At 41.5% G+C, this 23,665-nt stretch overlaps 1 protein-coding gene across 1 annotated transcript in view; it reads right to left on the bottom strand.

Annotated features, from left to right (window-relative positions):
• rin2a (Ras and Rab interactor 2a) overlaps nt 1-22,030 on the bottom strand; it is a 50,300-nt gene extending 28,270 nt beyond the window's left edge. Inside the window, exons 1-4 of the mRNA XM_079279658.1 lie at nt 21,863-22,030; nt 8,915-9,000; nt 3,682-3,779; nt 477-672 (exon numbers count right to left, since the gene is read on the bottom strand). Of these exons, the coding sequence (XP_079135784.1) occupies nt 477-672; nt 3,682-3,779; nt 8,915-8,974 (354 nt within the window). The 5' untranslated portion in view covers nt 8,975-9,000; nt 21,863-22,030. The remainder of the gene's footprint in view (nt 1-476; nt 673-3,681; nt 3,780-8,914; nt 9,001-21,862) is intronic.
• Nucleotides 22,031-23,665: the final 1,635 nt, after the last annotated feature.

Below are 23,665 nucleotides of genomic sequence, written 5' to 3'. Positions count from 1 at the left end.
TCACAATGTGTTGTCGTCTGTGCACTTCCTCCTATTCTAAAGAGGCCAGCAACTTTATCGGGTTCTGAGCAATATTTGAATCCCGATGAGATCACAGTTGTGGAGATCAAACCACAAACTCACGATGAAGCAGATTATGTTGCAAAAGAGGTGATGTCATTATGTTAAGAACAATAATTCTCAACACTTGTGACTGTATGTCTGGATTACAAAGAGAAAAAGAAATGCGTATCGACATAAACCTGTTTCCAGGTGATCAAGTGCGTCTCGTACTTTCAGAGTACCTAAAACACTGTTGTTGGACTGTGTTGAAGGTGAATTGATTGGTATCATTTTGTAGGCTGTAGTTTGTGGTGTATTGCATTAGACTGAGGCGGTTTTGAAGCTGTTGTTTCTGCCTGTGTGCGTGGGTTAAGTGAACACTTTAAGTCAACAGTGTGGACTGGAGGAGACCCAATGGCTGCTGGTCCTCTTACCCCGGTGGGTTGGCTCTGCAGCACACGCGTGGCGTCCTGGTGGCTGAGGCCCAGCTGCAGCCACACGCCGTGTGTTAGCACCAGTCTGTCCAGAACACTGAGCCGCCGATGGAGGGAGTCGTAGCCCGAGTCTCTGGCTCCGATCCCAGCACAAGGGGAAGCCTGTAGGAAGAGACCTCCCACCTCTTCGCCCAGTCTGAAAACACAAATAAGACAAATAGGAAAAGTTCAATCCCTGTGATGTAGTTTCTTATATCGCCACCGAATGGTGCGGCAACTGTCAACCAGATGTCACACTAACCGACGTGTGACTGGAATATCTCCATCAATAATTTGCTTATTTTTGGCAATGAGACCCTGTGTCTCAGTGAGATTACTTGTCTCAATAACGTTGAAATAAAACAGAAAATGGAATCTCTGTAAAGCTGATGACAGACTTTACGATTATTTGAACCTACAAACCTTGGACTCACCACATAAAGTATATTTCCACCAAAATACATACGAGTTAAAAATCTTGGCAGCTACAGAAGTAAGCTTAGTGAAGAATAATACAAATATTATTCATAACAATAAATACAGAGAAAACACACTCGGTGAGTCAAGTTGCTAAGTTGGAGCAAGGCAAGGCAAGTTTATTTGTATAGCACATTTCAACAACAAGGTAATTCAAAGTGCTTCACATAAAACCATTAAAAGCATCAAAACGTAAGGCAAAAGAAAAGGAGATTTAAAAAACAGTGTAAGAAATAAAATGCAGTAGTAAAATGCAGAAATGCAGGAAATTGATGAATATATTAATTGAATGTGGTTCAATTAAAGGCAGCAGCAAACAGAAAGGTCTTCAATCTTGATTTAAATGAGCTGAGGGTCTCAGCAGACCTGCAGCTTTCTGGGACTTTGTTCCAGATATGTGGAGCAGAAAAACTGAACGCTGCTTCTCCATGTTTAGTTCTGACTCTGGGAACAGAAAGTAGACCGGTCCCAGACGACCTGAGGGGTCGGGATGGTTCATAAGGTAGCAGCAGATCAGAGATGTATTTTGGCGCTAAACCATTCAGTGCTTTGTAAACCAACAGCAGGATTTTAAAGTCAATTCTTTGTTGGACAGGAAGCCAGTGCAAAGACCTCAGAACTGGAGTGATGTGATCCACCCTCCTGGTCTTAGTGAGGACTCGAGCTGCAGCGTTCTGAATCAGCTGCAGCTTTCTGACGGACTTTTTACAGAGACCTGTAAACACACCGTTACAGTAGTCCAGTCTGCTGAAGATAAATGCGTGGACAAGTTTTTCCAAATCCTGTTGAGACATAAGACCTCTAATCCTTGATATATTCTTCAGGTGATAGTAGGCTGATTTTGTAATTGTCTTGCTATGGCTGTTCAGGTTGAGGTCTGAATCCATAACTACACCTAGATTTCTGGCTTGTTTGTGGTTTTTAACATCAGTGATTGAAGCTGAGCGCTGATTTTCAATTGTTCGTCCTTGGTACCAAGGAGTACTTGAATTGTTTCATGTTCCTGTACCAAAATAGACATTTGTAAAAAATAGTGAGCCCTGCGTTAAAATAGCACAGGAGACAATCAACCGACAAGAACACTTCAGGAGATGTTGGTTGGGAGGGCCGACTGTGGCTCAGTGGCATGACAGGGTGGTCCTTCAATCAGAGTCCGATCCCCGCTGCTAGTCCATGTCGATGTGTGTGACACTTCACCCCAAATTGCTCCCGTAGTTGTTCCTGCGGTGTGTGAATGTTGAATGTGTCTTTAGGATGCTCGGTTAACTTTGAGCTGTCTTTGTCACTCTGTCTTATACGTTAACATTAGGGGTGTAACGATACGCGTATTCGTATTGAACCGTTCGGTACGAGGCTCACGGTTCGGTACGCATGACGAACCGAATACGTTTGAAAAAAAATAAAGATTAAAAAAAAAAAAATTTAAATAAATAAAAACCTTTATTTAACCAGGTAGTCCCATTGAGATTAAAAATCTCTTTTGCAAGATGTAAGTAACAATACTACATAACATTAAGGAGCAGTTTTAGTTTTTTATGCTTATGTGTTGCTAAGAAGACACCCCAGAAGATGGGTCACTCAGGTATAGTTCCATCATTGTTCAAAGTCAAAGAATAACTTCATGATGTTAGTTGTAATGAATAAATATATTTTAAAATCAAGTACATTTCTCTGGCATTTATAGTTTTCTACTGTACCGAACCGTACCGAACCATGGCTCCACTGTATCGTACCCAACCCAACTGTGAGTTTTGTGAACCGTTACACCCCTAGTTAACATGTGTGAAAAAAAAGTGTTCAAATGAAAAGGGGTGTGGTCAGAAAGTTATTGATTTCTGACGGAATGACTCAACGCCCACTGAACACATCGGCCCGACTTGATCCAATGAGCCGTCATGCCCAAACCATATTTGTAAGCAGCTCAATAACAGCAATGCTCCGCCTTCAGTCTCACTTTCAGAACCTTTGGATGAAGTGCAATGCTGCAGGGGTATTATCACTGCAGCATTGGATCATTTTTGTGTTCGAAGGAAATTCTGAAGTTCCTGGTAAATTTTGAAATCCGTCCAAGTCGTAGCTAGATCACACACAAACACACACAGGCGCATTAGTAAAATAAAATAAAAATCTAATATATTACTTTCTTTTGAAAGCCCCAAAACTGTTCCTGTGAGTGTTATACTATTAGATATTATATCACTACTGGTGTAGTAGGGGTGGAGCTAATTCTTTACTGCTTTATACTGTTGGGTGGTTGTGCCAATAACACTACATCATATTTTGGAACCGTATGCATGTTTTTTATGTTACAACTATAGCTGTAAATAAATGTAGTAAAAATAATAATAATCATTTCCCTCTGAAATATAGTCGAAGTAAAATGGAAGTAAATGTACTTGTTCACATTGTTTTATTATTACTACTGGTATAATAATCTGCCTACATCAGAACACACACCCACTACACAGTTTGTCACGCTATCTGCTGATACCCGACATAGCTCGGTGACGGCCGCGTACATATGTTAATTTCACATGTTACAACATTTAAGGGCTTTAAAGAGTGCTCTCTGCTGGTGGTCATGGGGAACAGCACTGCATTAAATCAAACGGTAATGCTGGCTAGGACATAGAAAACTATGTATGTACACACACAGAAAACTGTACTCGGTGCAGACACACTGACTCACCCAAGGAGTGGATCTGTCTTGTGGTCTTCTTCAGGCTCTTTCTTTTCCCCCATTTCCTTCTTCAGTGTGCCGATTTCCCAGGCAAAGGAGTCGATCAACTACAAAGAAGACAAGAGGAACATCACGTTCATTTTGAAGAATGATAACAGCTCAGAGTCGTGTGTCTGTGGAGGTGCTTTCAGGCGATGTGTTCAGGCGGTTCTACTTTTGGACTGGCTCTTATTTCTTCAAACTTTAAGTTTTGTGCGTGCGTGTGTGTGTGTGTGTGTGTGTGTGTGTGTGTGTGTGTGAGAGACACAATCTCCCCTCAGCCTAACCACTTCCCATTGACCAACCAGTTACTAAAGAGGAACACTGGCAAGAAAATAATTCCTAAAAGCCTGTTTGTGAATGAACCTCTATGTATGAAACAGTTTGTCCCAGGAGACATGAATAAGTCAGCTCATTTAGTGATACAGAGAAACTGCTGAACTGCGTTTTGGATGACCTGTAGACGGTTAAGAGCAGATACACTGAGTGATGTGAAAAGTGAGTTACAGTAGTCAATGCGTGAAGAGATAAATGTGTATGATCATCTCTAGTTCAGGTGTTGATACTACAGATCTCAGTTTACTGATATTAGATGGAAGAAACATGATCTGGACAGCTGCTTAACATGAGGGTCAAACGACATGGATCGATCAAAGAAAATCCCAAGATTGCGCAGGTTGCAATGGGCAGCAGAGGAGAGTGGACCAATACTCTGCCTGATCATGGGGACAAACTCCTCTGGAGCAATAACTAGGACCTCCGTCTTAGAGTCATTGAGTTGTAAGCAGTTTTCTGCCGTCCAGTCTCTGATGGCATTGACACAGTCCAGCAGCCTAGTTAATGTGAAGGCCTCGCTGGGTTTGAATGACAGATGGAGTTGGATATCGTCCGCATATAAATGATAGGACACATTGTAACTTTGTAAACCCTTTTCGCTCTGTCAGCACTGCTGCCGTTGTAAGAGCCGTTAGCTGCGACCCGCCAACTCGGCAGTCTGCGCGCTGAGAGCTGTGTGGAGGCACTAGATATGCTCTGAAGCTCAAAATTAGCACCTTTATGGTAAGACCAATGTTCCTCATATTGTTTAATTCACTCAAATGTAGCTTCAAGTTTTATTGGCCGTCATTCATTTCAAACCAAGTCCTTACATTTGGTTTGGCACCGCACACAAAATCTTCAAGTTTAAATAACATAACCCACTGAGGTTTCTATTTCAAATGTTGCAAATGATCTGCTTTTCAGCTGTTCTTTAAGCCGTTTACTGAAAAGTCACTTTTAAATGTCATATCAACAATGTTTTTGAGGTTCTTAGCCTTTTTTTTGTTTTAGCTTAAAGTAAAGTGAGAGTCCCCTTAAAGGAAGAGTTCAAGATGGTTGTGGGGAATGTCTGCATGTTAAATATGAAGCTACAGTCAGAAGCTGTAAATGTTGGCTGAGCATGAAGACTGGAGACGGGAGGAAAACAGCGAGCCTGGTTTTGTTCGAAGGTAACTAAATAAGCCCAGTAATACACTTTCACATTTAATGCATACACAAACCAGACCATGAAAAGAATCAATGAGTAAAAACAACAAACTACGGCAAACGTGCTGACAATATCATTGTGAATGTTATAAATTGCCGCTTTAACAAACCACTTCAACAGTAAACTTGTGAAATAATTATACATTTAAAAAAATGGCAGGTCATCAAGTCAGGTTCTCAGAAATGAAAGAAACCAAAAAGAGAAAATGAGTCACTATTTCTTGACTTCATCTGGTGTCACTGGGAGAATGCCCCGACCTCAGCAAGTCACCAGCTGGTCCCAAAGTTTGGTCTGAAATTGATTGATTTCCACTATAGAGTGTCAAGATCAATACACAAAAGCTGATTAAGCCTGACAAATTAAAAATGGTCCTCAAAGGACGAGAAACTTTGCCTAATGTTTGAAGAAAAGAAAGTGGTCGAGAAGTAGTGGAGGAAGACTACGGAATGGATACGGCTCTGCTAGAAAAAGAATGCGCAGAGGAAACCAAGAAAGAAGCGTGTTGAAAAGAAGGTCAAGTCCAGACTGAGAGGGGAAAGTGCTGACGTCTCTCATGAGACCAGTTTAGAGGATATACTGAAGCTTGAAAAGAGAGCAGATGATTGCTAGCTTAGAGAAGAGGTGAAAGAATGCAAAAAGAAAACATTGACCCGGTGAAACAAAACAAGCAACAATGCAAAGAGAACAGCGAACTTAAAAATAGAGAAAGAGAAAGAAAGATAGAGAATGCGGTCATGTCTCCGGATCAAAGACTTGAGGATGAAAGTATCAGATCTGGTGTCATTCAAATGCTTGTTGACATCATTCATGACTAAAGATGGCGTATGACTGTGATATGTGGTAAAAGGATCCATGGGACATTGGAGCTCTATCTAAAGGTTTCGTTACTGAGTGGGTCCATCAAACAAGTATTACACTTCATATGTTTTTGTGCTAGTGTTCGTGGTAAATATTAAAATATATTTCATTCGGTTTGTTTTTTTTATGTGAAAAAAAAAGATGGAATAGACTTTACTATGTTATGATTTTGATAGTGGCTTTCTACCATATACAACATACAGATTGCTCAGTAGAAAATCTGTGTAAATAAAATCTGATGCATATGCATATGGTTAAAGACAATAAGAAATGCGGGAAAATCTATTGCAACATATATTATGCAAAATAAGAATGAAAAAAAGACAAATAAACACTTAACAGAAGTAAATAGAGGACTGGAGATCAAAGGGATTTGGGCTGTGGCTCATTTTATAGATTACAATGCATATATATATATACTGTATACATAATATTTTAATTATCTACTTATATAGGTCGTATTATTCCTGCGGGTGGTTGGCTTTTTTTACAGGAAATGTATTTGTTGCTGAAGTTAGCGCTGACTGCAACAATTTCCGTAAAATAAAGAAATATTACAGGGTGTAATCTCAGTGAGCTGAACGGGAAAGAACACGTTCTGATAGCTTTTGTTTCATAGGAACACAGTACGCAGTTATTTCCTTGGAATTTAGATTGAATCTCGTTTTTTTTGTTTCATTTCTCAGTTATCCGTCTAGTTGGGCAATGTCTCTGTTGGGTTACATCAGGAAACAATTCCCTCAGCTGCTTCAATGGAAATCACAAACGTTGACTCATTTGATTTGTCAAAGGCTCATTTGAGAATCACAATCTCAAACATTTCAAATGCCAGGAGCATCTTCTGAACTGAGTCTGTGACACGGACTGAGTGTATTGGATTTTAAGGATTCAACCTGCTTTTGATTTCATAGGAACCTTTTTGTAAATTCAAAAGGCTTTGTTGGCATGATTCAGATGTAGGGTAAATTATATTGTATTATCAGTATGCTGGGAGGAATTTGAAATACGAATTGAAAAACTACAAAAAAACACGAGTGTTTGAGATCAATATCTGCAAGCAACAGGTTTGGCTATGAGAAACACGATTGAACACATTTACCACAGCAGATATTTAGAGTATGGACATGGTGGCTCCGCTGAGTCTCTACAGCAGCAGCCCTCTCTACACCTTATCCATAGTCCAGTATAGTCTTCAGCTATACTGTCAAATTAAGGCAAAAAAATAAATGCTACAGCTCTTGCAGGAAATTTACGGTAACCTTTACAAGGAAACTGAGGCCGTATTTGACAAGGAGACTGCTGCTGACACGCGATAGGATACAGTGGCACTGTGCAGAAAATCAAGTGCCCACTGCATTCAAATCAAACCACCGTTAACTAATAACATCATGAGGAAAGTATATGTTTGGAATATCAGAATTAACAGGAAGAAAGAGGCTGGAGAGCTGCCCTCACTGGTAAACTATCTCTGTATCCATAACTGCTATAAAGCATAATATATTACTCGTGCTGGCCAACAATTACAATTTTTAATCGCATGATTGTTTTGCGATTAATCTCATTGTTATGCGCAAAGTTCAATAATGTATTCAAAAGTAGTGAACAAAAGGTCTATGAACAAAAGGTCAATAACATTTGGTGTAAACACTTTAAACACATCAGGTTGTTGTTAGCAGCAGTATTCCCTTTACACAGCAGCAGTTATAACACAGTTATAATGATTCTGATCATAGATATTCAGCCGGTGTTTACTACTTTATCTTCATGTGTGTAAGAGATGCAACACAAGAGGCACACAAACACAGCTGTTCACCACTCGCTGCCCGGTTTTTGTGTTAAAAATGTCCACTTAATAATAATAGAAAGAAAACTGCGTTAACGCGAGACAATATAATTGTCGGCGTAAATGAATTAATGCGTTAACTTGCCCAGCACTATATATTACGTATGTACAATTCTAACAACTTAATTAGTACAGTAAGTATATTATTGTAAAGCCTGTCTTGCACGTTTAAAGCCATCTATCTTCTGTGGGGAGTTTCAGTAGCATCTCATAAGGAGTAAAGCTTCCCTCGTCTTCTATTCATAGTTCTAGTTCTACCCCCCCTTCATGTTCCCTTGCCGTTCTGGCTCGCTGGCTGTGAGGTGTGGTTACACGTCAAGGCCGTGTGTGTTTGAGGCCCGCCTGTAATCACTAGTGACAGTCTTTGAAGTGCTTCTCACAGATAGTTGAGCAGTAGGCAGCTTCCTCTCCGCCAGCAAACTACAGGCCCAATGAGGTGATGTTAAGCTGTGATTAGTTCATACAAAGACCTGGTCTGTTTGTTCAGTGCATGCCATTAATACTATACTATCTCCTGTCATTTGAATTCATGGAATTGATGCATTGCAGTGCTTCATAGTATCCTCAGTAACAAGCGTAATAACGTCTTCTTGTTGTACTGTAGTCATGTCATTTATCTGCTTTGTTTGTATTATTATTGCTTTTATCATTTTCGTTTTTACCCTGTATAGTGCCTTTAAAATGATTAATATTAATATTATTATTACAGTGACTGTATTATACACAGGGTGTCCCAAGACATCCAATGATTAGAAACATTTGTTGTGGTCCGATGTAGACAGTCAGACCCTTTTTGTATTCAGTCATGTCTTGATGAGCCCTATTTCCATTGTGTGAATATGACACTCAACGTTACGTCTTCCTTTAAAATAAACAGAAAACTGTTTAGCAATTTGAGAGAAAGCGAGCTTTACCAGAACAAGCAGAGATGATGAAGCCGTCTCCTGCTCTCTCCTACCTCTTTGAGTGGCACCTACCTTGAAGAAACTGCCTTTCCTCTCCGGCTTGCGAGGTTGACTCATGATATCGGTGGACATGGTGTCTTTAGAGCCTCTGTCTGTCTCTGTCTGTGGAGAAAAGAGGACATTAGAGCTGTACATGGAAAGAAAAACAAAACAGAGTTTTCTGTTTTGTCCACTAAAGATCCACCTCATAGGAGATTCATGAAGACAATAGTGGTTTAAAAGAGATATTACTGCAGCTCTGAGACACGTTGATTCTCTCCTTGTTGCCATTTTGCAAACACTTAAGAAAAGAATGTTTGTTGTGTGATCAGGGAAAAAGTACAAAAAAGCCTAGAGCAATCAAAACAGCACTAGTTCCTGATCTGTTCAGCCAGCCAATTGCTGTTTTTAATTAAAAAAATGAATAAGGATAATTGAAAGGGTCGCTTACGCTTGAGCTTATAAACTGTCAGAGCACAGAGCAGCAGCGACAGAGCACAGAGCAGCAGCGACAGAGCACAGAGGAGGTGGAGTAGCAGCCATCTTTGACTCTAGCCTATTATTAAACCCTAAACCTAAACTAGATTATAACTCATTTGAAAGCTTGGTTCTTAGTCTTTCACACCCAACCTGGAAAACAATACAGCCAGTTATATTTGTTATGGTGTACCGGGCCCCAGGTCCGTATTCGGAATTTTTTCAGTTTTTATCAAGTCTAGTCCTTAAAACAGATAAAGTAATTATTGTAGGTGACTTTAATATTCATGTGGATGTCGAGAACAATAGCCTCAGTACTGCATTCATCTCATTATTAGATTCGATTGGTTTGTCAGAATGTACAGAAACCCACTCACTGTTTTAACCACACTCTCGACCTGGTTCTGACTCATGGCATTAACATAGAAGATTTAATAGTTTTTCCACAGAACCCTCTTCTATCGGACCATCATCTAATAACCTTTGAATTCCTACTAACTGAGTGTACACCGTTAAGCAAGAGTTACTACACTAGATGTCTATCTGATGGTGCCGTAGCTCAATTTAAAGAAGCGATTCCGTCTGTATTTAACTCAATACCATGCTTCAATATAACAGAGGACTCCTGTGCTAACTTTAGTCCTACCCAGATTGATCATCTTGTCGATAGTGCTACAAGCTCACTGAGGACACTAGACTCTATTGCTCCTTTAAAAAAGAAGTTAGTAAAACAAAGGAGGTTCGCTCCATGGTATAACCCTGAAACCCGCAAATTGAAGCAAACATCGCGAAAACTTCAAAGAACATGGCGTTCCACTAACTTGGAAGAATCTCGGTTACTCTGGCGAGACAGTCTTAAAACGTATAAGAAGGCCCTCCGTAATGCCAGAGCAGCTTATTACTCATCGTTAATAGAGAAAAATAAGAACAACCCCAGGTTCGTCTTCAGCACTGTAGCCAGGCTGACAGAGAGTCACAGCTCTGTTGTGCCGAGTATCCCTATAGACCTCAGTAGCAATGACGTCATGAACTTCTTTAATGATAAGATTATAATTATTAGAGAGAACATTAATAATCTCCTGCCCTCGACGATCTTTCCACAAATAGAGTAACCTTAGAAACAGCCGTAAACCCTGATATATGTTTAGATGGCTTTACTCCCATTGACCTTGACAAACTGACTTCAACAATGTCTACGTCTAAACCTTCCACCTGTCTCTTAGACCCTATACCGACTAGGCTGCTGAAAGAAGTGCTACCATTAATTAGCACGACTTTATTAGATATCAACCTGTCTTTACTAACAGGTTTATTAGCTTCTCTGCACTGGCTCCCTGTAAAATCTAGAATTGAATTTTAAATCCTTTTACTTAACTACAAAGCCCGAATTGGTCAGGCTCCATCATATCTTAAAGAGCTTATAGTACCATACTGCCCTACTAGAGAGCTGCGATCCATTAATTCTGGGTTACTTGTGGTTCCTAGAGTCTTAAAAAAGTAGGATGGGAGCCAGAGCCTTCAGTTATCAAGCACCTCTTCTGTGGAACCAGCTTCCCGTTTCAGTCCGGGGGGCAGACACACTCACCACATTTAAGAGTAGGCTTAAGACTTTACTCTTTGATAGTGCTTATAGTTAGGGCTGGCTCTGGCTTGCCTTGGACCGGCTCATGGACAAACTGGTATCGGCAAAAACTACAGGGGGACTTCCTACACTGAGCACCTCTCTCCTCCTCTTCTTCACCTCTGTCTGTATGCATTGATGTCCCATTAATGCTCATTACTAACTTTACTTCTTCCCCGGAGTATTTGTGCTTTCTCGCCTCACAGGTTCCCATGACCGCAGTTTTATCTGGACACTGGTTCTTCGACCATCCATGGCCCTGCTGACACCTACTACTATCCTTATTGTTAACATTATTAATCCTATTACCGATACCATTAATGCACAGTACTGATTTTATCTCTTCCCCGGAGTCCTTGTGCTTCCTCTCCTCACAGGTTTCCATGGAGCATGGTTTCATCTGGACCCTGGTCCTTCCTCCTACCATGGCCCTGCTGACTCCAACTGCTAATATCACTGTTATTATTACTCACATTACTATTTCATACTACAGATACCATTAATGCACATTATTGACCTGCTTCTTCACCAGAGTCTCTGTGCTTTCTCGCCTCACAGGTTCCTGTGTATCCGGGTTATACCTGGACCAGGTCTTGCCTCCTGTCGTGGTTCTGTCATACATTGAATGTGCTGTAATTACATTGAATGTGCTGTAATTACATTGAATGTGTTGTAATTCACTATCCTGTTCTACACATGCCAAGGCCTTCACTTGCACTTCTGTCCATCCTGGGAGAGGGATCCCTCCTCTATTGCTCTCCCACAGGTTTCTTCCTCTTTCCTGGCCGTTAAAGGTTTTTTTTTAGGGGAGTTGTTCCTGTTCCGATGTGAGGGTCCCGGGACAAGAGGATGTCAAATGTGTACATATTGTAAAGCCCTCTGAGGCAAATTTGTAATTTGTGATTTTCGGCTATACAAAAATTAATTGAATGTCTTTCGTGCCTTGTTGGTACGGTGCATGTGGAACTCTAAAAAGCCTCTCAGCAGACTAGCTGGTGAACATGGTGCAGCATTTAGCAGCTAAACACACCACAAACAGAGCTCAAAGAGAGAGAACATGTGACCTCCACTAACACCACTCCAAATCAGTCGTCACAATAAGCATCTGTTTGCCATATCAACTTATAAGATGATGATATGAAAATGTTGTAATGAATCTGTTATAACAGACAGTCTCATTCTGTATCAGATTGTTCACACTATTTTCATTGAGGCTGTATGATATTGACACCATGGGTACATCCCAAGTCTCTTAACTGCATCCCCGTTTCCCTCACTTGGGTCCTTTCCTTGCGTCTTAGTCCCTCCCACCAGGGATGCATGGAGGAAACCATGCAAGGAGAGCGGAACGAGGAAATATGTTTTCAGAGACATGAGACGTCCTTTCCTCTGAAGCGTCATGTGAAGCGACGTCTGTTTCTGATGACGGAGGATCAGCTGATCACAGCTGGATCAGCTGTCAGTCTGCTTTAACAGCTGGAGAGACTTTTGATAAGTTTGTGTCTGTTCACATGATCACTGTACTTAATAACAGTAACTAATAATACTAATAAAGACACACAGTAATCACCACTGTAGAGTGTTTCTCTCTGTAGTCTGTTAACAAACTGTGTCCTGTGTTCTGTTTATAAGCTCAGGATCCATTTCTACCGGCGCAATGCGATCGTCTTATTTATGAATTATTTGCATCTGTACGTTTTGAAATTGTGACTGTGACGTCATTATTAAATAACCCAGAATATGATTATTGTTTCTCTTAAATGATAAAACTCATCACTGAGGAATGATGTAGAAAGTGTTTCGTCTCTCAGCACTCTCTGACTTTAATTATATTCATAATAAGGTTATTGAGGGAAACATCAGATCATGAAAACACAAATCTTTCTAATAAATGAAGAAAGTTGTTTGTAGTCCTTTGTTGTTCAGACTGCAATGAACATTTATTTAAACCAGATGTTGAATCAGAAACCGAATCAAATATAAAGCTTGAGTTTATTCTGTGATCAGTCTTCACTCGGTGTTAAACTCAGTCAGTCAGTCCGATCGGCTGCAGCATCCAATCACATGACTGATGAACAATGAGGGGGCGTGTCGGCCGTTAAAAGACTTCCTGGAAGTCTGTTCTCGTGGCTCCTCCGAGGTCCCTCCATCCTCGATCCTCGCACCTCGCTCCTCCGAGCTACATTAGAGCTTTGGGACGGCCGTCAATATGGCAGCGCAGAACAACATCCGGTTCAAGCGAGGATCGAGGAGCGAGGAAACGACAATTAAGAGACTTGAGAAGTACCCTGAGTTAAATATTTAAGCCCAATACTTCCTTGGTCGCACTATTCCATCAAAATGTCAATGACATTTATTTTTTTTATGGATTCAGCATTTGGCTGTCCAACACAAGTTTGTAATGGCTCACCAACAGAGGGTCAGTGGGGTGGAAAGGGTTTTAAAGGTCAGTCATGTGTTGTTTTAATGCAACCAGCCTCGTTGTTAGCTGGAGTCAAACATGTGATGTTTTACCTGCAACCACAGCCAACAGGGAAGTGAGGGGAACTGAACACACACCTCCTCCATGGCTGCAGTCAGCTAAGAACACAACTACTGAAGTCAGAAGGAAACAAACAAGCTGACAAGCATCTCATCTTCATCTTAAATGGAGCTCTGACAGCAACTTGTCTCAAAACCACAATTACCAAAGTCGACTAACCCCCGTGAGCCTGATGTGAGCCAGTTGTGTCCATGCAAACACCTCCAAGACCTCCCTTCTAAGAAAGACACATGGAAGAGGGAAACACCATCTGGGTCATTTACTGATCCACTGACACTTCAACAACAGTGCTTGGACAGGAGATCGCTGTGAAATCCTGCGGTACTGTGGGGCGGACTGGCGTGTTCACACAACAGTTCTAATGACATCCTACCAAAATGTGCATTTTCCTCCCAAAGCCTGCAACACATGTCAGTTTGACATGTCTGAAAGCTCTCTGTTGGTTGGACCCATTCCCCTCCACTCCCTGTGTATGATTTGGCTTTAGTCTTAATAATTCTGCATTCAAGATTACGTGGATAACATTTTGTGGGATATCTACCAAATATTTTCCATAGGTATTGCTATGAATGCAGGGTGAGACCAGCCTTGAACAAATTCAGTAATTTTCACTTCATGCAGTTATTGGTCAGTTGTGCAGAGGCAATAAAAGTAAGCAAGGTTTTGGACTGATCACTGATATAATGCAGGCTCCTCAGCGATACAATCTATGGAGGAATTGTTCATTTAAAAGGCCATCGAACATAGAGTCATGAGACCCAGTGGAAAAGGACATTGTTTTAACACCGAATACTGACAGAATAATAAAAGCAAACTGGTCCTGGCTATGAGGGAAACAGTGGTCCCAACCGATCACACATGTACAGTGAGTAGCTAGAAGGCCTGCAGCTTTTGGGCTATGGAAAATAATAAAAGTTTTCCGTGTTTTTTACTGACGTGCGTACATATACAACAACAGTGCTATTTCCTGGAAAGCAACAGAAGCCACAGAGTGACAGAAGGCATGCAAGCTTGCTGGTTTTATTGGAGTTTGTTTGTCTCCCGTCTCTCTCACTCCACCTTTCCTCCTCACTTCTCTAGTGGGGTCTCAGTTAAAACCAAGCAGAAGAGAGAGTGTGTGTGTGTGTGAGACTGTGTTTACGGTCCCTGCCTGGTCAACAGGAAGGCTCTTGTGGTTGTTAGTCTAGGAGAAACAAACAGTGGACAGCTAGTGATACACTAAATGGTCCCTGACCTACAGACAAACACCATTAAAAGGGCCCCTTCACCCAGAATTACAAAACATATCCATAGGTGTCTGGAGCCATGCAGATGATTTTAGATTTGCTCATCAAAGCTTTCTTTCTTTCTTTCACTTGTCATCCATTTGTACATACACAGGGATTAAAATGCATGTGACAATTAGTCACTTCAGTTTGCACGGCCGTCACGACGATACAACTCAACAAAGCTGCTGGATCTCTACAGTTGAAATACTAACGAAGAAGACGGAATGGGGAAGTGGGAAAATGAATCACGCCTGTGTGTGTTAACAGCAGCCACATATACAGTGTCCCATGAATGTCCCAGACTCAACTGTGAAGAGAAGCTCGCTGCTCAATACGGCTACAGGTCAAACGCGGAGTAATTCTGACTTCAAGCAGTTGAGAGTTTGAGTTCCGTTGTCTGTAAAAAACCTAAGACATAAGGTGAGCCTCTTCAACCGGTGCTTTCACACACAGCAAGGCAATGTCGGATTCTACAATCAGGACCTGGCAGGAGGATCTGAGACGAGTTATATCCTCTAACCTACGAGCCAAATTCCCTTTACAACGTATAGTAGAAACTATGCATCTGTCAAATGTGTTGTGGTCCAGGTCCTGGTATTAGCTGATGCTGGACAATCCTTGTATTAGACTGTGATAAAGCAGATACACATGCATGTTAGTCCACTATGTTACAAAATAAATAACTTCAAAGTCTTTTACTTTGAAAATGTGCATTTCACATCTTATCACTATTTGTGTACTGAAATTGTAGTACTTACATTTCAACGGATTACAAATGGCCACGCAAAGGAAAGTTTCATCATTTATGGCAGTGCTACGTTGTAACTGAACTAATTGAAGCCCAGGATTCCATTTTCTATCAAGGCGCTTGTCCTGTGTGCATGGGCCAGCTAGTGCTGGGTGGTATGACCAAAAATGTGTATCACGGTATTTTGTAAGATTCTGCCGGTTTCCCGGTATATCACGGTATTTTAATTTTTTTCCCACGTTAACGCATTAATTAATTAACGCCGAAAACGAACACAAGAACCGGCCTGCCAACCGCCCTGCCAACCGGCCAGCGAGCGGTGAACAGCTGTTTGTGTGGCGTATCTTCCGTCACTTCCTTTTTCCTTCACCTACATTCCCCTGGGTCCTAAATCCCTCCATGTACACTGACACTGATGAAGTGCACCGTAAGACATACCTTGGATCCAGTGTTTTAATCATTGCTCTGAACCCCTCTTTAGCGACTGTCTGTAGCGGGACCATGTCCTTGCAGAGCTGGATCGTTATTGCGTCCGTAATGTCACGGCACTGCTTGCTTTTTTTTGTCATAAGCAGTGCCTCGACCAACTGCCTCTTGAACCGATGTGTGACCCTTTGGCTTCACTGTTTCAATCGCACTGACATTACTGGTTGACGGCCTCGAATCCGAGGACCGTAATCGCATACACTCTTCGTATTCCAACACATGTTTTCGGCTGAGGTGATGGAGTAAATTGCTAGTGTTGCCACCAGAGGCAACAACAGCGACTCGACAAACTTTACAATATATCGTCTTTTGATCTACGTCGGATTTTTTAAAAGCTAAAAACCTCCAAACAGCAGACACAGCTCCTCTCTTGGGCACAAATTGTATTGGTGCATCTCCGGTCTTTCTTTGTTCCTCCTGCATCGCTCTTCTCTGTTCTTTAATGTAGCGACGGAGCTTCTTCTAGCTGTTAGCAGACTGTTGTGCTGTACCCAGCATGCAGTTGTTTATAAATGTACAATTATTCGTGTCACAAACTGTTGTATCGTGGTGTTTTGCCCTGTTAAAGAGCGTTAGTTGTGGGTTATTAATTGTTATAACCATGACTAGGGTTCCCTCTCAATACAGTTAAGACAACTAGCTCCGAACATAACGCCCTCAGTGGCGAACAATATGTTTTGCTGCCTGTTGAACAGCGGCAGAAGTTGTTTGGGCTATGCACCGGTATGGCGGTATATGAAAAATGTTTATGATACGGGAAATTAAAACCGGTATACTGCCCAGCACTAGGGCCAGCACACACTCACCTCAGACAGCTGATTCACAACTCATAGTTAAGTGTGTATGAACCGCCTGCTTAGTGTGTGTGTGCGTGTGGCAGGGATACTACTTTTCTGTCGTGTGTTAATCCGTCTGAATGGTGAATGCTTATTAATCTTCGACCTGTCATACCCATAAACACTCTTACGGTCTTCTAATTTCCTGTTTCCAGATTATTTTTGACAGCTGGTGTACCTGGAATCAGATGGTTTGACGCGTCGTCTGACTACGTCTGAAAGAATAACTGTTTCTTGAAGGCGGGGTGAAATAATGGTGAATATCTCGCAGCTCAGTGCAGCCTGAGGCCCCTGCCTGTCCAAGCCTGTCTGTTTAGATGCAGCTGAAGCTACTGGAGCTTTGAGTTGACACACATTACCTCAACCACAAGCATCTGTGGAACACCTCACTCTGTAGCGAATCCTTTTAGCACGCTAGCTTTTGTTGGTGTGATTGGACCTCGATTATTCACCTTTACATCTAAATTCAAATTTCACTATGACAATTGTTCTTTAGCTTTTTTAATAAATAACGTGTGTATGATCCCCCCCCATCACCTCCTGGTGCTTAAATTCCTGTCCACGCGTACAGACCACAAACCGGTTTCAGCATCGTTTTCGAATTGATCTCCGTCCATACTAAAACGCCTGAAAATTAATATCACGTCACTCTTCACATACACTGGGCATGCGCGTGAGCGTCGATGTAAACAGGAAGTAGATTGGTTGCTAAGTTTAAAAAAATACGACAGAGTAATAAAGTAGTCTTTAATAATGAAAAGTCATGTTTGATACTTAAGATCTTCTCTAAGATCTTCCTCGATGAACTCAAACAGACAGTTCGTGGAAAGTTTTAGAAGTTTTATTTTTCAGACTTAGTTACAGCGCTGCAGGTCTTGCTCTATATCTCTCTCATATCAAATTCACTTTAAAATCAACATTTACACAAAGGTTTACTAGATTATGGGTCCATAAATGTGGTCAACGTGGACCAATGTGGAAACTCACTCGTTTCCTCTCGGTTTCGTTGTTACCTCTTCTCACTCGTAGCTCTGCAGGTGTCTGAAGTCTCTGTCATACTGAATAGCATTTACTGATTTTGTTCCTTTACATTTTATCTGCGGACTTCACAATAGATGTGTAGAACAAAATTAGCATTAATAAGAAAAGGAAAGTCCTCCGTTTTGTGTCCATCACCATCTCTAAAGCCGCTAACCGTGACTTCAGACATCCGCTCCGTAGGGCTGATAACACCGCTGGACACGCCGCTTGCTAATTGCTCCAAGAACAGCTGCTTCCTCCGTGGAAATGCAGAATTTAACTGAACAGCTGCTAGTAAAGACAACAAGGTCAGCAACACCTGTAATCAGTTGTCCATGTTAAATTAACCTGGTAATCAATGTTGTTGTTTGTGAGCTTCTGGGTAAGGGTCACGTGATATTAGTGTGACGAATCAGGGAAGGACACGTCATGACTGCTAAGAACCAATCAAGTAGCGAACGCGGTTGTGGGCGTCATCTAGTGCTGGGCGGTATATCAGTACCGGTTTTAATTTCCCCTATGATATAAATTTTTCACACACCGTCATACCGGTGCACAGCCGAAACACCTGCTGTCACTCTTCAACAGGCAGCAGAATATATTGTTCGCCGATATGAGCACTACAGTCGGAGCTAGTTGTCTTGAGGGACCCCTAATCATGGTTGTAACTTTATAACAGAACAATTAATAACCCACAACTAACGCTCTTTTAACAGGGCAAAACACCACGACAACAGTTTGTGACACATAAACAATTTGTAACACTAATAATTGTAGATTTATAAAATTACACCGCCGAACGGCATGCTGGGTACAGCTCGCTAGCTAGCCCGGTAGCACAACAGTCTGCTAACAGACGGGAGAGGCTCAGTCGCTACAGTAACGTTACATTAAAGAACAGAAAAGAGCGATGCAGGATGAACAAAGACAGACCGGAGATGCACCGATAAAGTCTGTGCCCAAGAGAGGAGCTGTGCCATCGGATTCAAAGCCGCCAACCGGTAATGTTAACGCGAGTGAACCAGTGAAGCCAAAGGGTCACACATCACTTGAAGAGGCATTTGCTCGAGGCAGGATAAGAGAAGAAAAGCAAGCGGTGGAGCGACATTACGAACGCAATAACGACCCATCTATGCAAGGACCTGGTCCCGCTACAGACAGTCGAGAAAGACGGGTTCAGAGCAATGATTAAAACACTGGATTCAAGGTACGTCGGGCCGAAAATACTTCAGCCAACCTGCTATCCCAACATTATACGAACAAACGAGCACATCCTCTAGTAAGCAAAGCCTTTATACATGGCATGACAAACATTGACATGACATTTTTAGCATTTTGCTTTGTGTAGATTCTTTTTTTACCGAACTTTGTTTTTTTAACACTCAAAGGCTGAAGGAGGAGAAACGGATTTCTATTGGACATTTCAGGAAAAGCTGGACAGGGTCGGTCAACCCCACAGCTAGCAGCCTAAACCAGCATGGAAAAGGATTTGAACGAACGGTATTTCAGCATCGGAGAAGCGTTGCACATTTTATGGCTGGAAATGAGTTTTATTTGCAACTCAGCGTCTTGGTGTTTGGAGCTACGCTACGCTAACCAAGGCAGCAAAATGACACCATAGCACCACAGGACACTCACAAGCTACGGTGCTTTTGAAAACTTTTGGAGAGACCCGAGTGGATCTACAACTCAACGGACACGTTCGCAGGAGGACCTCTGACTGGAACTGAACCGCACCGATGTTCTGTACAACCGCGTCATTAAACCCTTTGTAATCAAAGAAAGGAGGATGGACAAAACAGCAGCTTTGGTAACTGAAGTGCTTTAGTTTTTACAGCTGCAGCAGCGTTACTACTGTGTTCATTTGTCTATGGTGTCGTTTTTATGATATGGTTAATATTGTTCCCTCTGATGTTGTCACGATTAGGCTTTGCCCCGTGTGTTCTGTGTCTTTGTGTTTCTTTCTGTAGCTCCTCGCTCACCTAATCAGTTTCATTCAGTGCACCTGCCAGTCACACTCACCTCATCAGTTCATTACTCTCACCTGCTCACTCGGCCTCCTTCACTATTTAAACCCCTGCCTCACACACACCCGCTGCCAGATCATTGTGTTTTTTCACTACCTGCCCATTTTGCTCGTCCTGTTCCCGGTTTCCCTGTTTCGCCTTGTCCTGCCGGATTTCCCCCCCTCGTCTCTTGTTTGGTCCTTGGATTCCCCGTTTGTTTTTTGGTTTGTTCATTAAACCTTTTTCACTTCACCTGACTGTCTGCACTTGGGTCCTCCATTATGTCCCGTGACAGATGTGAATAATATTTGAATGGCTCGTGCTCTTCAGTGTGCGGTGGAATACGTGTTTTAGCGCTGCAGTGTTGCTGGATTGCTTTGTTGTCATATAAATATGTGACTGGTTCTTGTGAGTTTGTCCTTGTGTTAATTACATTGATTCTGACTATATGCATCATTGTCCATTAATGACGAAGCATCCCGTCATTGTGGGGTTAGGGTCGGACATTTGGTTCTCTGTTTGGGGTTTTGTTTTCTTTTACAAAGCAGGAATGATGGTCTGGAGAAATGGTGATTGTGTGGTAACTGCTTTAGGCCTGATTGAATCAGTAGAGAACAGCTAAATGCTGCGGGGAGAGTGTAGCGTGTTTGCTGCTATTCTTTTCCGCTAAGCTAGTTTAGAGTCACGTGTAGACTGTTTTTCTTCCGGGTCGGAGTGTCAGACCGCTGTCTGTTACGTCATGTGGGTTGCCAGTTTGAGCGAAGTCCACCGAAAACATATTTTCCACAATTTAAGCTTCTGCATTTTCCAAACGCACTAGTATTATTCAAACGTATTGTTCGGTTCGTAAGCCTTCTACTGAACGGTTTAATAAATGTGTAGTTACACCCCTATAAACATAACCGTAGCTGTAGCTGTGTCATGAGATTATTAGGAGATGGAACTGTAGTCGGACAGCACTGAAGGCCCAGGTATAAAATGCACGGCCCACCACTGATATAATGCAAACGTATATTCCAGTGATACTATGTTGATGTGAACAAATCCAAGAGGACTTCTTGAAAACCCGATAAAGAAAGCGAAGGAAAAAAAATGACAAGTGTGACACCGCCTGAGCAAAGAGAGGGAGTCACACATGGAACCAGGCTGAGACCAAGGCTCTCTTCAGGAAGTCCTGGTTCAAGGTAGACAACTCATCTCTGAGCACATCAGCAGACCTTTGAGGACATTAAAAAACAGTCTTTGCTTGGACTAGGAAATAAAAAAGGAAGGGAGATGACATGGTCCAGAGATAATTATTAATAAATAACAAGTTAATTATCCCTGATAACTAACACTTTACAATCCGAGAACCCAGCAAAGGCCCGGCAACAACTTTTGAACAACAATCCAATTACCATGCAAACACTAGACAAAAGACACAGCGACCTGTAGCTGGAGACTGCCAGGGGGACTTGGGTCAGCAGCTACAAAACAAATATATGTATATATCTAACAGGCAAGTGGATTACCATGCTGAAGTGAAATATCACACTGCTCACATATCAACAGATGCTCCAGGCTATGAAACGTGTTTTAGTGTCAGTTAAATCACATCTCTTGTTGAACACTCTACATGTATAAAACGTTGTGTAACTTCTAAATTTACACAATATGTGTTGTGTGTGTGTGGTAAAATATATGAATCACCAAGTACACATAAACATATGTACAGCAGACACCAAACTCAACAATTAAATCTGTCTATTTAACACACTAAACCTTCCTCAATGACATATTTGTAAATGTTACGTCGTTTATATTTCATTATTTACATGCACTGACGTCGCGCGACAGGTGGTGAGAACTTGTCCCGCAGGATTCCTCGCGCACAATGCTGCAACAATGAAATAGTGAGCAGAAGACGGAGAGACACGGAGCGGACTGGAGTTTGAACGTTGTTAGCAGAAAGTTAGCACAAAGGAAGCTGACCTTAACTTGCCTGTTAAGTTGAGTGTTTTCTTAGTCTGGATAAAGAAAGCTCCGCTGCTCCGGCGAGTGGTGTGACGTGTACATGACATCATAGCTCCACGTCTTGTTGTATGTTGTGATGATGAAGTATTTATTATACTTTCATGCGAGGAACAACAAGTACACGGCTTGTGCCTCCATGGTCCCTAAAGTCTTCTGAGTTGTCCGTAGTGTAACACAAGCCACAAAATGAAACTACTTCCGTTTGCACTTTTCAAATTAAAATACAGCACCGTAAAGCAGCATACTCCGTGTTTTTATAAAATGTCTACTTTATTATGGATCCGCAATGTGTCCCCAAAAAATCACCCCATCTAAACTATACTATCCCATAGACAAAATTACTTAACCCTTGTATTTTCAGAATAACTGAGGCGCTATTCTTTCTCTTCTCCATATTATCCAGTTCGCTATGGAGGACAGAAAATGTCTTAAGTATAAATAAATGAATGCATTCATAAATGTATGAATAAATAAATAAATGCATAAATAAATGTATAAATACAGAAATTAATAAATAAAAGAATAAATAAATGTTGAAATAAATACAGAAATATTTAAATGCGGAAATAAATGCTGAAATTAATAAATAAAAGTATAAATAAATGCTGAAATAAATATGGAAATAAATAAATGTATGTATAGATAAGTAAATAAAAGTTGATAATAAAACAGGACATAAGGAAATGCATATCATATATTTATTTCTACATTTCTCTTCACCTACATTCATTCATTTATTTATTTATGTGTCTGTATGCTAATGAGGTGGGAGGTCCTAACCTCTGTCAAAAGCAGGATTGGTCACAGGAGTGTGATCGCTTCTGGTCTACTACTTCTGTCTTGCACAGTAACTTTGAAAGTGTTTATCGTTGCCATGGCCAACAGGTATCAACTGAAGTTAGCCCGCAATTAGCTTGTTGACAAAAACGAGTGGCCATACCATGATAATTCGGCCTTTTTTTAATAAACGAATGACAACTACCAACAGTCATGCCTTCAATGACCTTAATGTTTGGTCACATAATGTCAAATAATGACAAATAAAGGCTAAACTACCGCGGAATCCGCTCCGAAATGCTGGCAGCTGCCACAAGATGCTAGTGGCAGCTGCCACATACAGTGGCAATCACTTCCTGTTGCAAGCTCAGCTGCCACGGAAAGTCGTGGCAGCTGAGCTTGCAACAGGAAGTGCCTGTACTAGCTGCCGCTGCCACGATTTGAGCTTGTCCTTTCTCCCGCTGGGGGCATAGCGCAGGTGTTCGGAGTGTGCGAGAGAACGATTGGTCGGAGGATGGTACAGTACGGAATAAGGTAACGTGTAGTTTTACTCCACATCATGTCAAGTGTGTTTATCTGGTTTAACTCATTATCTTTTAACAGTGGCAGTATATCTGTGTGCAGATTTACGTAATGTTTATTGATGGTAACGTTGACATTACATGGTTGCCATGAATTAAACTCTGCCATGAATTAAACGGAGTCAGATTTGACACCTTTTAAGCACAATTGCATCAGTTTGACCCTTATGATAGTTCTGCCTTCATAAACTCACCATGTGAAATATTTTGTAAAAAGTGATATGACCTCTGTCCTTCGGCAGCAGGTGGTTTAGATTAAAGCACACCAGGTGATTTTGTTCCAGATGACAGGCTTAAAATAATCTCAACCTTAACCTGCAGTTTACGACACATCAAAGTACATCTTGTGATCAACGTGTTCTTTGTACTGTGAGTTAGGTGACATTTATTTTGTTGTCTCTTTTGACTT

The sequence above is a fragment of the Melanostigma gelatinosum genome, assembly GCF_949748355.1.
Source record: "Melanostigma gelatinosum genome assembly, chromosome: 12".
In the NCBI taxonomy this organism is placed as follows: Eukaryota; Metazoa; Chordata; class Actinopteri; order Perciformes; family Zoarcidae; genus Melanostigma; species Melanostigma gelatinosum.
This window is presented reverse-complemented; position numbering and strand designations above follow the sequence as displayed.